Source organism: Anopheles funestus, chromosome X (genome assembly GCF_943734845.2).
Source record: "Anopheles funestus chromosome X, idAnoFuneDA-416_04, whole genome shotgun sequence".
In the NCBI taxonomy this organism is placed as follows: Eukaryota; Metazoa; Arthropoda; class Insecta; order Diptera; family Culicidae; genus Anopheles; species Anopheles funestus.
The window spans coordinates 8,527,210-8,539,505 of NC_064597.1; the positions used below are offsets into that span (position 1 = coordinate 8,527,210).

The following is a 12,296-nucleotide window of genomic DNA, read 5'->3' on the forward strand; positions in this document are numbered from 1 at the left end:
TAGAACATTTCCTGTGTGTCGTCGGTCGAATAAAAAGAAGTTTCGTATTTCATCCAACTTCTTTTCCCAATATTCAACCCTTCCTCTAAGAAGCAGAGAACACCCAAGTCGAAAATCGAGCGTCTTTGTACTGTGTGGCTTAGGTATCAAGACACGGTCACTTAACCACCGGACAACAAGGTGAAACATAGAACGGCCAATCACAAACGAATGACTGGACATTCCCTAATGCCCTTATTTGGACACTGGAATATGTGAATAAGAAAAGATTTTTTCTCTCTCTTTCATGGCGTACTGCGAGCAATTTTTATTCGTTTCACAGGTATACGAGATTCATTCATGCTACCGTTTGCATAGGTAAAATAAACAAACAGCGATAAACCGATGTGAGGCATAATGCCGGAAGATGGGCGAGGCCCAATCACACTGGAGGGTTTGAAAGGAATTTCGGAGGGTTCGACCTTTTCCCATTGAAGTATGAGGGTTGGCCGAACAAGGGATGATTATCACATAATTATTAGGGTGTTCGGAGCATGCGTAGCCGAAAGTGCACAGGGGCAGCAATCAACAACCGAACGAACCAATGAGAAGACTTTTTTAGAAACGTTTGGAAAAACAAAGTTTTTTTTTATTTAATTAAAAAACAAAGAAATTTATAATTTTTAATCATTTGATGGAACAATTATCACTAAATGTGTTTAGCTTCAAGCGTTAGCAACAATCAGAACAATAAACTTTAAATCAACTTCACACTCTTGCATCGATGACGATGATGTAGAATATATATTTTTTTCGTTGTTTATTGAGACGTGACAAGAAGGTTCTATTTAATGTTTTCTAATTTTCTAATAGAGGATCTAAATGAATGAATTTTCCTATCTTCTATTATCCAACTTTCGCTCAAAGTTCTATCTTGTCTCTCTTCATTCTTTCCCGTTTCATTTCACAAACCGCTCTGGTGCCAAGATGTCTAGGAGCATGTAAAGTTGAATGTCAAGCAACCAGTGATTGAAAAAAGTGGGAAAATATTCTTCAAATGAAAAATTTGCATCTGACCCAAGCTGATGCAGTGATGCAGACAAAACGCCGATGCAACCTTCAACTGTTCCGGCCACCCTTTTTCCACAAGGTGGCGGTTCATGACTGCAGACGCATTTTATTAGACGGTTTTACGACCTTCTCTTTCACAAACACGCTTTGGTTTGTCTTTCGCTCAGGCGGCACTTTATGAAATAAGTCATCTTTGGAAGCTGACAGACCGCACCCAGCACCGAAGCAAAAGAAAAGGAAGACCATAAAACCGGAAACCTTTTGCGACCTGTAACGGGCAATGCATGGGAAATGATTATTCACTCCCTTTTGCTCGCACAATTCGCGCCATATCCTTCCGAGTGACCGAGATGACGGTTTGGCGGTGGAATGTTTTATTGAACCAGCGCGCAAGCGTAAAGTTAATTAGCTTTTATTATGTTGTGCAGGATAACAAATGCAGAAATTCAATTCTTATCTGAAGAAACATGACACAACGGAAACGAAAAGATTATAAATGAGAATTGCAGGCGGTTTGCTGTTTTTTAGCGCGAGCTTTCTCATTCTTTCGATTTTACAGTGCGAAAGATGAAATTTTTTTTATTGGTACGGTAGATGGCAGTGAAGCTTTTTTTGTGGTTGTTTATGATCAACTGTTTACAGCATGGGTTGAGCAAGGAAGGAATATTCAAAATTTGGTGTGTTGAGAAAGGATCTTACAAATATTTTCTTCATTGCCTCAAATCACTCTTCGTTCCAATACATACACAAAAAGATAATAAAAGTCATATTGTCACTGAAAAAAATTTTTTTTTTGTAAATAACTCTTTTCCGCGCACTTTTAGGAATGTCTAACCGAGCAAATAGACGTAGAGTGACATTTCTCGTCAATATTCGATGAAATGCGATGAAAAGCCCATATATAAAAAAAAATATCTAAATGTCGTTGCTATGGAAACACATAGAATTATTTCATCTCAGTAGCCACAGAAATGTCTCGCCGAGCGAATTTGCTTTGTTTGCAAAATTGAGTTACTTTTGAGAAATGTCGCAGCGAGAAATTTTATATTAATATTTTTTTATGGGGCGATCCGGGTGGCGTATGTGATAAAAGGGTGCCGGTCCACACGGCAGGAGCGGACCAAAATCTCATCCGAACCGTCTAGTAAGACAGTAATGGCCGGCGTGGCCTTACAGGGCGTTAAAAGCCAACAAAAGAGAGAGATTAATATTTTTTGTAAAAAAAAAAACAAACCAACGCTACATGCACTATGCATCTTAAGGGTTGTTCAACTATGTTCAAACATACATGAAAGAGACGGAAAGACATGTAAGGAGCATTTGTATGAGTAGCCCTCTCACTCTCTTCTTTGGTGGACCTCAAGGAAGGTTTATGGTTTTACTCTTTCTAGCAGGATCGTCCGTCACACGTAGTGAGAGTACCTTTTCCTGCCGTATTTTTATACTCTTTTGTACAAAAAAACATTTTTAGTTTGTATTTTTTATAAAATTTATAAGTAAAGTCAACACATTCACACAGTTTCCGTAAAATAATGTTTTAACTATGCTACATGTATCGCTATTCTAGATACAAATGTACGAGACTTGAGAGAACGGAAGCTTTATCGAGAGAGAGAGAGAAAGAGCGTCTAACTAACCGCACACACAGCGAAAGCAAAGTCTAACTATGCGCATACTAGTAGGCGCTTGCGTAGTAGTGGTGTAAAAGTCCCTTTTCTAACCCTTATTTGCTCGCGTGTTAGTGTGCGTGTGTGGGTAGATCTGAAGTCGAGCGGAACTGCTGAGAAAATAGAAGAATTATAGTTAGTTTCTCTTTGATAGCCGTGACGTTCGGACGCTTCAGTGGTGAAATTTCGTTAGGACAAATAGTAAATTCTTTTGTTCTTTGCTTTTCCCTTTCACGTTTTTCGGTGTGTGTTCGGTGTGTGAAGCTGTCAGTGGGGAGGTGCTGTGAAGTGAAGAAAAAAAAAACGTTTCTTTGCTAAAAAGATAAAACGTTGAAGGTGACGCTACCAACACAACCATCTTAAGGGTCGCATGATGTACGACAGTGCGGTGATAAAGGTAAAAATGGAAGAAGAGGAAGAGGAAGAAATGATGCTGCCGTTGGACGATGACGGTGCGGTTCCGTGTAGCGGAAATGAGACAGCGTGTGAAGCGGCGCAGGATAACACGATTGCACCGGAGATGGAAAACGGGAACAATGGTACAGGTAAGTATGGTACCAAAAAAAACCCTTACTGCTGGGCATGCAATGGCACCGAAAAATTTATTAGAAAGCCCGAGTTAGTTAGTGTTAGAAGTGGAATTTTAGTTTCAATTAGTTTTGTTTAGAAAAAAAACATCAATTTTTCACGTTTTTTCTACCTCAGATTGAGGTGTGTTGCGTTAAGGTGAAGCATAATGCAAATCTAAATTCTCCAAAAGCACATGCACACATACACACACATATACATCAAAGCACGCGTGTTTTAGTTCTTCAAACAAATCATCAAAATTTTGCCGAATGTTAGGTTAGCACATTTTTATTTTGTCGATGGACTGTCGGGTTCCACTGAGATACGCCTGTCCGTACATCCGGGGCGCACTTCTCCGGATGTTTAGTTGCGGTGTCAGCATTACGGATGTCGGTGCGATAGGTGAGCGAACAATGGGATCTTTCGTTCCAGACCTTACTGATAGGAATTTTTGTTTGTTTGTTGCGGTATGCGAAGTGTTTAGCAGATGACATTTTTTTCTTCTTTGGCACAAATGTTTAGATTACTTTTATTTTTAATGTTGGACAGGAATGTAAACATAAGTTAGCTTTATGATTAGTTCGTATTTTTAATTTATTTATATTCACATTCCCATTACAGCTGAGGAGCATCTTGATGTGGCGCAGCCAACAATTCAACCTGGTATGGTTAGCTAACTTAACATTCATTCATTTCGTGCAATGTTTAATTTGTGTTTTTTGTATTGTTTCTTTCCCCGGTAAGCAGCTTCCAACAAGAAACGTGCTAAAAAAGGCGTTGGTCTTAGGAAACGTAAAAAAATTCTTAAGCGAAAATTAAAAACGGGAAAATCAAAAGTAAAAAGAGACACGGGTAAGCATAGAAGAAATGGATAAATTTTTGTTTTTAATTTTATAATCTAACTTTTTTTCTTTTCTCCCATCGTAGAAGTTCCACCGGTCGAATATGGATCATTAAATTATCCGGATGGTAAGCGATTAATTATGTTTATTGATTTCTCTTCTTTTAAGTACTTTCACTTTTAAGTGTTTTTTATAAATTGTTTTATGCTCGCTGTTTTTTGTTAAAAATGTAATTTTTAAACTTGTTTTTTTTTGTATCTTTATTTTAGACAACTCGGACGATGATCAGCAAAGTAAAATCTATTTCAAGGACGTTCCACAGCTTTACTCCAAACTGTTGAAATGGAATCCCGACACACCGGCACCGAGGTCGTTGAAGGCATGGCGTAATTGTGAGTATGACGGCAAATTGGAACTTGATATAAAAAAAACTCACTCACATCCCGCCTCTTTTCAGCGCTGAATGTTGAATTTGCAGCGGACCGATTTTTGTCGCCGGTGTACAGATTTTTCCGTATCTTTCTCAACCGCCAGCTCGGTGGTCGGAAATATAAAATGGTCCGAATTCAGCGGTACTGTAGCCGTTCGAAAAGGGTAACGCAACGCCAGGAGGCAATCGGCGAGTGTGCAGCACCAGCTGTACTACAGCAGGTCTAGGAAGTGCAGTAAATTGAAGAAAACAAAAGAAAGCTGAGCTGATTTCATGTAAGTGCTAATGTCCTGGGATGAAACTTTGTTTTTTTTGGGGCGGTTTTCGACATGTTCGCAGGAGTATTTGAACATAATAGACTCTGTCAGGTAGTTATTAGCGTTAGCGAGGGAAGATGGCGATGACTTGTGGAGCAATACTGCTGAGCAAAGGTTGTATGAAGTGGCTGGCAAACACTGTTGATAGGAAAAAAGGTTAGCAACCAAGAATTCACTTGGTCTACAGGACACTTGGTCTTCTTGGAGGAGCATCCTCTTCAACCGTGTCAAACTTTCGGTCTTGGCCACAGACTCAAGTTGCCTAAAAAACTCTCAAATTTCGAAAAAGTTAGTCTAAAATAACGTCTTTCATCAACAATATTCAAGACTCGTGTTTGTTGAAGAACTAGAGCTATAGTAGGAGTTTGTAGAGGATTCAGATTTCAAGATTTGGCATATTATTCCAATTCCTCAATTACCTTGAGTTCGTCGCCATCAACTAATACTCTTCTATCAAGGCGAGTCCTATTAGACGGTAGAGTCTCCGACAGGCAGGGGTTTGTTCTCTTGATGTACGTCCAATGATGTCGATATCATTCAAGTGCCCCGGCACCTTCCAAGAGCTATTCCATGTTACTACTATCTCTTTTCTTTTGATCTGGTCGTCGCCTTGCATATCTCTGAACATTGTTTGCGATATCGTTATTGTGGCCGTTTTGCTGCGATTGGACAAAACTAATACCAGCTCCGTAGTTGGAAGTGAGGATGGCTTGCAACCAGGTGTTTGCTATCTTTACAGCAGACATCCCCTAGACCCTCCCCTACCCAGGATGGTTTGTTGCGATTGGACCAAAACTTTTTAGCTGATAAACACCGCCATTTTCGAGCTCGTTATCGTCATGCGGTACTTGGGAACTGTTCTAACACGCTTCAAGCAAAAGGTGTCTGAGTAGGAAGACTGCTTCACATGAGAGAAGCGGTTGGCTTGTGTTTGTTCTAACTGTTAAACGAATCTGCTGCTTTTCTTTCATTCTTCTCTGCTGTTCGGACTAAAAATCGATTAGAGAAATAATCATTACGATTTTTTTAAAAACTTTTCTGCTGGTCAGAGTTTAATTCTTATGTGAATGGAATGATTATTTATCAACTCATGATGCTTGTGCAGATGTTTTTTTTTTAATTTCCATTCCCATCCCCAACGTTCCATGGTGGAATTAATTGTTTCTAAAAGATGGTGTAATGTCGGAATTGAATTTTTTTGTATTTATCCGAAGCTACACATCCTCTTGCAAAAAAAAAGTTTAGGAACATATTATAAACATTCTTTGTTATAAGCAAAGTGGATGGAGGCGCCAGGTTATTTACACAACTAAAGGCGTAATTGGTATATTTCGTTCCCTTCCCATTGTGGATTTTTTTGTTTTTTTTAGCTGGGTTTTGCTATAAAAATTTTTTCAATAAAACATTGCAAGCTTAAAATATGCTCTTGCGATGATATTTTGATGATATTTTTATTTTTCCTTTTGTTTCAGCGCTACGAACCTACCTACAACGACCATTTTGTTTGCCTTGACCACCACCAGAAGTACCTCCATAGAGACGTGAAAGCAACCACAAGTCCAGCACCAAATAACTTACACACAAACAAAACCAAATGAACCATTCATCAGTGAAGAAAAGCCACACAATTATAATGGAATTAATTTTGAACTCATAAATGAATCAAGATAAGAGCTACAAAAATGGTAACATTTTTGATGATTAATGAACTATAGATCTTTTCCAATTGTTCCTTTGCCAAAACGTTTAATAAATATGCTGAAGATCATAAAGAACGTTTTAAAAATGAATTTAAATCATTTTGTTTACTATTAACTTATAATTTAGTATGAAGCATTTCTATGATCTTAAAGAACGTTTTAAAAATGAATTTAAATCGTTTAGTTTATTATAAACTTATAATTTAGCATGAAGCATTTCTATGATCTTAAAGAACGTTTTAAAAATGAATTTAAATCGTTTTGTTTACTATAGACTTATGAAGCATTTCTATCCCGGATAGTAGAAATAATAGTTTAACAAAAATAGATTTCTTTTTTAAATAAGTTAGATTTAATTAGAATTAAAAAAAAATCGAAAAATTGTACGTAAAAATTATCTGTCGATAATATTTACAATAATGGACGAATAACCACCGAATCGTTAAATAATGGAGTATAAGTTCCTTAATGATATATAATAAGATAAAATATAAGATAAGAAATAGCCGGCACGAGCTTTTAGAGTTCGTTAAGCCAAGGACAAGAAAAAGAAGGGAAGCTTAGAATAGAAAGAACTGATTTTGAGGAATGAAACGTCCTGAATTAATTAATTCCATTAGAAGTACCTAGAATAAATATGCTTGATAGTGGATACAACCAAGCATAAGAATATTACGAACGATACTGCTTACATCGCTGACACTTTGAAACATTAGTAACAAAATAGATACAAATTCAGAACAAAAAAAACGAAACAAAACAGAAAACTGATAAAAATACAAATAGAAACTGTAAAAAAAATTATATGCCTTATAAAACACATAGAAATAGAAATTCAAACGTTTCCACCTCATTTGTGATTTAAACAAATTATTGAAAAGCTTGAAAAATAAATGAATTTAGCGTTAGTATAAAACTGTTTTTTCATAATTAAAAAATTCATAGTTAAAGAAAAAAAACAAACCGAAAAATGGGTTAGTATTGCTAGTAATATAAAAAATTAAATATAAAAAAAAATACTTCAAAATACTTCAATAATATTATGGATTTTTTCATAAAACAACATATCCGTTTTTGTGTTTCTTAAAACCATTGTTATGCAGTGAAATATATTACAAAATGTACTAAAATATTTTTGCTTAAAAATAATGAAAAGAAAAGTAACATGATGTCACCAACTTTTGCTTCGTATATTCTCATTACTTCTACAGTGTGAAGGAAAAGAGGCAAACAACGATTATGATTTTTTTTTATACAAAAGTTAAACTTTTATTTTCCCTCGTTTATATAAATTTTGAAAATGTAAATGAAAAAGTTGGGACGGTCCGGTGGTGTGTGTGATAGACGCCGCCGGCCCACACCGACAGGACTGGGGTTCAAATCCCATCCGGACCGTCCCCCCCGTAGCAAGGACTGATTATCCTGCTACGTGGTAAAATTTCTTCTTTTCTTCTAACCGAGCAAGAAGAAGACATGAAAAAGGTAACTGCTTAAAATTTTGCCAAAAACTCAAAAATGTATAAATATTCCAACGTTGATGATGGGTTTGTCGCTTACTTTTCTCCAAATATCGTCTGCTACTCCCTTACGTTGTAGTGGTGTACATCCTTATCCCTCCTTGCGCACATCTCTTTCCATCCTTTTCCCTCCTTGCGCGCATCCGTACGTATGAGTCATGCTTTCTCATCAGTTTTTCGTTTGCTTTGGATTAACGGAAGCGTCGGAAGCACGGTCTAGGGGCCGCTTGCAAGCATGGCAAATATTATCTTGCCTGAGTTCCTGATCTTCGAAGAACTCAAACTGAAACTCTCCCGGCTTCGAAGGCTTCCAGGTTGGTGTCCAGGTTTTTGTCTCATTTTTCTTGTTGAATTTACCTAAATGTGTTAGGAAAAAAAATGCACACGCACGCACCGTGTTTTTATGTATTTTTTTTTAAATCAAGTTTTGCAAATTAATCCTCCGCCAATCTTTTAAACCTACCTTCCATTGTGGGCTTCATTCCGTTTGCTTGTTGTTTTGTTTCTAATTTGTTGAAATATTTTTGAGAAGCTTTTCTTCCTCCCGCCAGCAATTCACCAGGATAGAAATTGCACCAAAAAAAAGCACCCACGGAGCGCAACGAAGGAAGCTGTTCGCACCTCAAGCGACTTCGAACGACTGTATTCGCGGTTTCCGTTAGAACCAAAGTGTAAGAGTGACCGTGACGTCCAACGACTGCTTGTTGAGGTAGGCTGCAAACATCACACGCAAATAATGGAATGCTGTTATGCGGTAGCACCGGTGTGAGGTGAGTGTGACGGTTTTCGTTTTTTATTTTTTTGCCAACTTTTGTTGTTCGCTGATTTGATTGTGTACTGGGTATACGTTTTGCTTTCGTTGAGGGTAAATAGCACCAGCACATGATGGTTAGTTTGGAATGGTTCTAACCAGAGGTGCGTTTTGTTTATTGAAGATACTTTAGCGATGTACCCTGAGGTGGTTACATTTTGTTTATTGGAAATACTTTCGATCGATCGTTCATGTCAACAAATCATCTGCACGTAGGAAACTGATAACGACTGTACCTGTAATTTTTAAGTAAGGGTTTTTATTTTGCACCTTTTTCATCGCACAATATAAACAATTCCGGGGAGCTTTATGCTTAGCTGGATCAAATCTTCCCTCTCTCTCTCTCCTCTCTCTGTCTCTCTCTCTCTTTCTCTCTCTCTCTTTCTGTCTCTCTATCTCTCTCTTTCTCTCTCTCTGTTTCTCTCCCTCTTTCTCTCTTTCTCTCTTCCCTCTTCTCTCTCTCTCTCACTCTCTCTCTTCCCTCTCTCTCTCTCTCCTTTTTCTCTCTTTCTCTCTCTCTGTTTCTCCCCCTCTCTCTTTCTCTCTCTCTCTGTCTCTCTTTCTCTGTCTCTCTCTTTTCGCTCTCTCTCTTTCTTTCTCTGTCTTTCTCACTCTCTCTCTCTCACTCTCTCTCTTTCTCCTCTCTCTCACTCTCTTCCCTCTCTCTCTCTCTCTCTTCCCTCTCTCTCTCTCTCTCTTCCCTCTCTCTCTCTCCTCTCTCTTTCTCTCTCTCTGTTTCCCTCTCTCTCTCTCTCTCTCTCTCTCTCTCTCTCTCTCTTTATCTCTCTCCTCTCTCTCCCTCTCTCTCTCTCTCTCTCACTCTCTCTCTCTCTCCTCTCTCTCTCATAGTGCAGGCCTTGCTACGGATATACTGGTCCGGATGTGATTTGATACTAGATCCTATCGTGTGGAACGGTCGCCGTTTATCACATACACCGCATCCGTCCCCGCATACCGGTTCACTAAGGTTTTCCGTTTCAGTTCAACATAAAACAAAACATGTAAAAGAAAACTATAGAAAAGAATAAAATATAATAAAAAAATAGAAAGGGTCTCCCCTTTGTGGGCATCTTTGAATTTTGCTGGAATTTTGCTGGCAATCACATACCGGTTTACGTTTGTGTTGAAGCCGGCCATCGAGGGTCGTAGACGTACGAGACACGTTTCCGGTTGTAGAATTTTGGTAGAACGCACAAAACATCACTAAACGGCAACAGTGTGTTCTGCACGAGACGGGTTGAGAGAGAGAGAGAAAGAGAGCACTCTGAGTGCACACTGAGTAAGAGTGAGTAAGGGAGATTAATGCTGTAATGTTATAGAGCTGCGACCCACATTCAACATCAATAACCTTGAGGGCCGCAGGTTGCCCATGCCTGCTGTAAATGCATCTATCGTTTTCAACCCACCACGCAAATGCTGTGATACAGGGTAGGAACACACTGTTACTTTAAAGAGGGAGAATTTTAAAAAGAACGACCCGACGATCCGAGCCCGGAAGGTACCGGATGTTTCGTTTGGTGGAGTTCGGATGAGGCTCCAGTTGGCCTGGCTTGAACACATGTTGGGATGGGAATGATGTTACTCGTTAAGACTAGTGTTCCAGCAGCTGTTTGGATAAAGCAGCTTCGAGAGTTCCGCAGACCGAAAGTTCACACGGTAATGACACGAATGGGGTGAGCTTGGATGTTGAGGAGGTGAAATTTGGAAAAAATGTCGATACTTTGGTATCGGTGTCTACTCACTCTCTCTCTTTTACATATCCGTTTTATGGGGGAAGATATTTTCCTGTTTGCAGTGGCGGACTAAAGCTACCTTTAGCTGAATTTAGCTTGGCCTGTGCTATGGCTTTGAGGGAGGAAGATAAGGGGAGGGTTTTGTGAGGAGATCCCCAGTAACAATTTTGAGGCTACTTTGATGTGCCCATTTCTCATCAACTGGAATGTTGGAATACAAGACACTTCTGGTCAGTACGACGTTGCACACAAAAGATCTCTCTCTCTCTCTCTCTCTCTCTCTCTCTCTCTCTTCTTGGCTTTACAACCACAGAGGTCGTGCCGGTCATTTCTGCCTTTTTTTTATTCAGATAAAACGGCCTGGCCGCATTGATAGTCATTTCTGACTTACTAGACATATTTTAACCACGTAGCCGAATAGTCATTGTTAAGGTGGACACGGTCCCGAAGGGATTTGATACCTGCTCCTGTCGTGTGTAACTGGCACCGTTTATCACATACACCACCAACCTGCTTACACGAGCACGAAGAACTAATCAAAATAGAGAAAGAGAGAGAGAGAGAGAGAGAGAACGAGAAGTGTCGTTCTAGCAATGACAACGGGAGTGAACTAGAGATGAGAATAACAACTCTTTTTAGTGAGTCAACTCAGAGTAAAAGAGTCGTTATTAGGAGTCAGCTCGTTTAACGACTCACTTCGGAGTCATTAAAAAACCCGGCATAAACGTATAAGTTAAGGTTCGGTAATTTTACTCACTCATGAGTGTAAGCATGTAGCGGTGAGTCCAGTTGCAAAAAGAGTAAAAGAATTAGCTTTTTTTTGAGAAATTTTGCAAAAAAAATTAAATTGTTTTATTTTAATGCCAATTGGTTGAAATGAGTTTCTTTTCACTCAAATAATGCTTTAAATTAAAAAAAGAATGAAAAATTACAAAAAAATAAAAAAAAGGAAAATTTTCCTCATTTTTGCACCAAATTTTGCCTATAACTAGGTCGTTATCCAACGAATCGCCAATCTTTAACCAGTGGTCGATAGATGGCATCAATGGCTACATTTTCTTCATGGACGGCCATGCCCTGAGATGTCTGTGCCAGAAGTTATTCGAGGAACCAAGTTCCATACCCTGTTTGAGAAAATGTAAAATTTTCTTCATTTTTGCACAAACTTTTGCCTATAACTCGGTCGGTATCCAACGGATCGCCAATCTTTAACTTGTGGTCGATAGATGGCACCAATGGCTACATTTTCTTGGACAGCCATGCCCTCAGATGTCTGTGCCAGAAGTTATTCGAGGAACCAAGTTCCTTACCCTGTTTGAGAAAATGTAAAATTTTCCTCAGTTTTGAGCAATGTAGCAAAAATTTGAAATGTGATATATTTTGATGGGAATTTGTTGCAATAAGTTTCTTTTCACTTAAATAGTGCTTTAAATTGAAAAAAGAATAAAAAAACAAAAAAAAATTTCAAAAAAATTTTCCACTCGAAAATTTCATAAGGCTTACCCCTTACGATTTTTTTGGGAAATTTTGCAAAAAAAATTAAATTGTTTTATTTTAATGCCAATGGGTTGCAATGAGTTTCTTTTCACTCTAATAATCCTTGAAATAAAAAAAAGAGTGAAAAATAATAACAAAATCAAAAAATTCAAAAAAAAAAAT

The 12,296-nt window shown here is 38.3% G+C and overlaps 1 protein-coding gene across 2 annotated transcripts; it reads left to right on the plus strand.

Annotated features, from left to right (window-relative positions):
* The first annotated feature begins 2,634 nt into the window (after positions 1–2,634).
* Positions 2,635–7,331, plus strand: LOC125766879 (uncharacterized). 2 transcript variants are annotated; one of them, XR_007418700.1, is made up of 6 exons: positions 2,635–3,256; positions 3,909–3,950; positions 4,035–4,139; positions 4,215–4,256; positions 4,399–4,834; positions 6,349–7,331. XR_007418700.1 is itself a non-coding variant. In XM_049432960.1 (5 exons), exons 1-5 carry the CDS (start codon positions 3,088–3,090, stop codon positions 4,590–4,592), a joined length of 552 nt encoding a protein of 183 aa, XP_049288917.1. In that variant the 5' UTR covers positions 2,635–3,087; the 3' UTR covers positions 4,593–5,075. The 2 variants fall into 2 exon arrangements, 1 of the variants encoding a protein (XP_049288917.1); XM_049432960.1 differs by lacking the exon at positions 6,349–7,331 and having other exon boundaries at positions 4,399–5,075.
* The last annotated feature ends 4,965 nt before the right edge of the window (positions 7,332–12,296 follow it).

Coding starts and splice junctions, on each gene's coding strand:
- LOC125766879 (XM_049432960.1), top strand. CDS start 3,088: ATGATGTACGACAGTGCGGTGATAAAGGTAAAAATGGAAGAAGAGGAA. Junction 3,257..3,908: donor GATGGAAAACGGGAACAATG/GTACAGGTAAGT, acceptor TTCCCATTACAG/CTGAGGAGCATCTTGATGTG. Junction 3,951..4,034: donor GCAGCCAACAATTCAACCTG/GTATGGTTAGCT, acceptor CCCGGTAAGCAG/CTTCCAACAAGAAACGTGCT.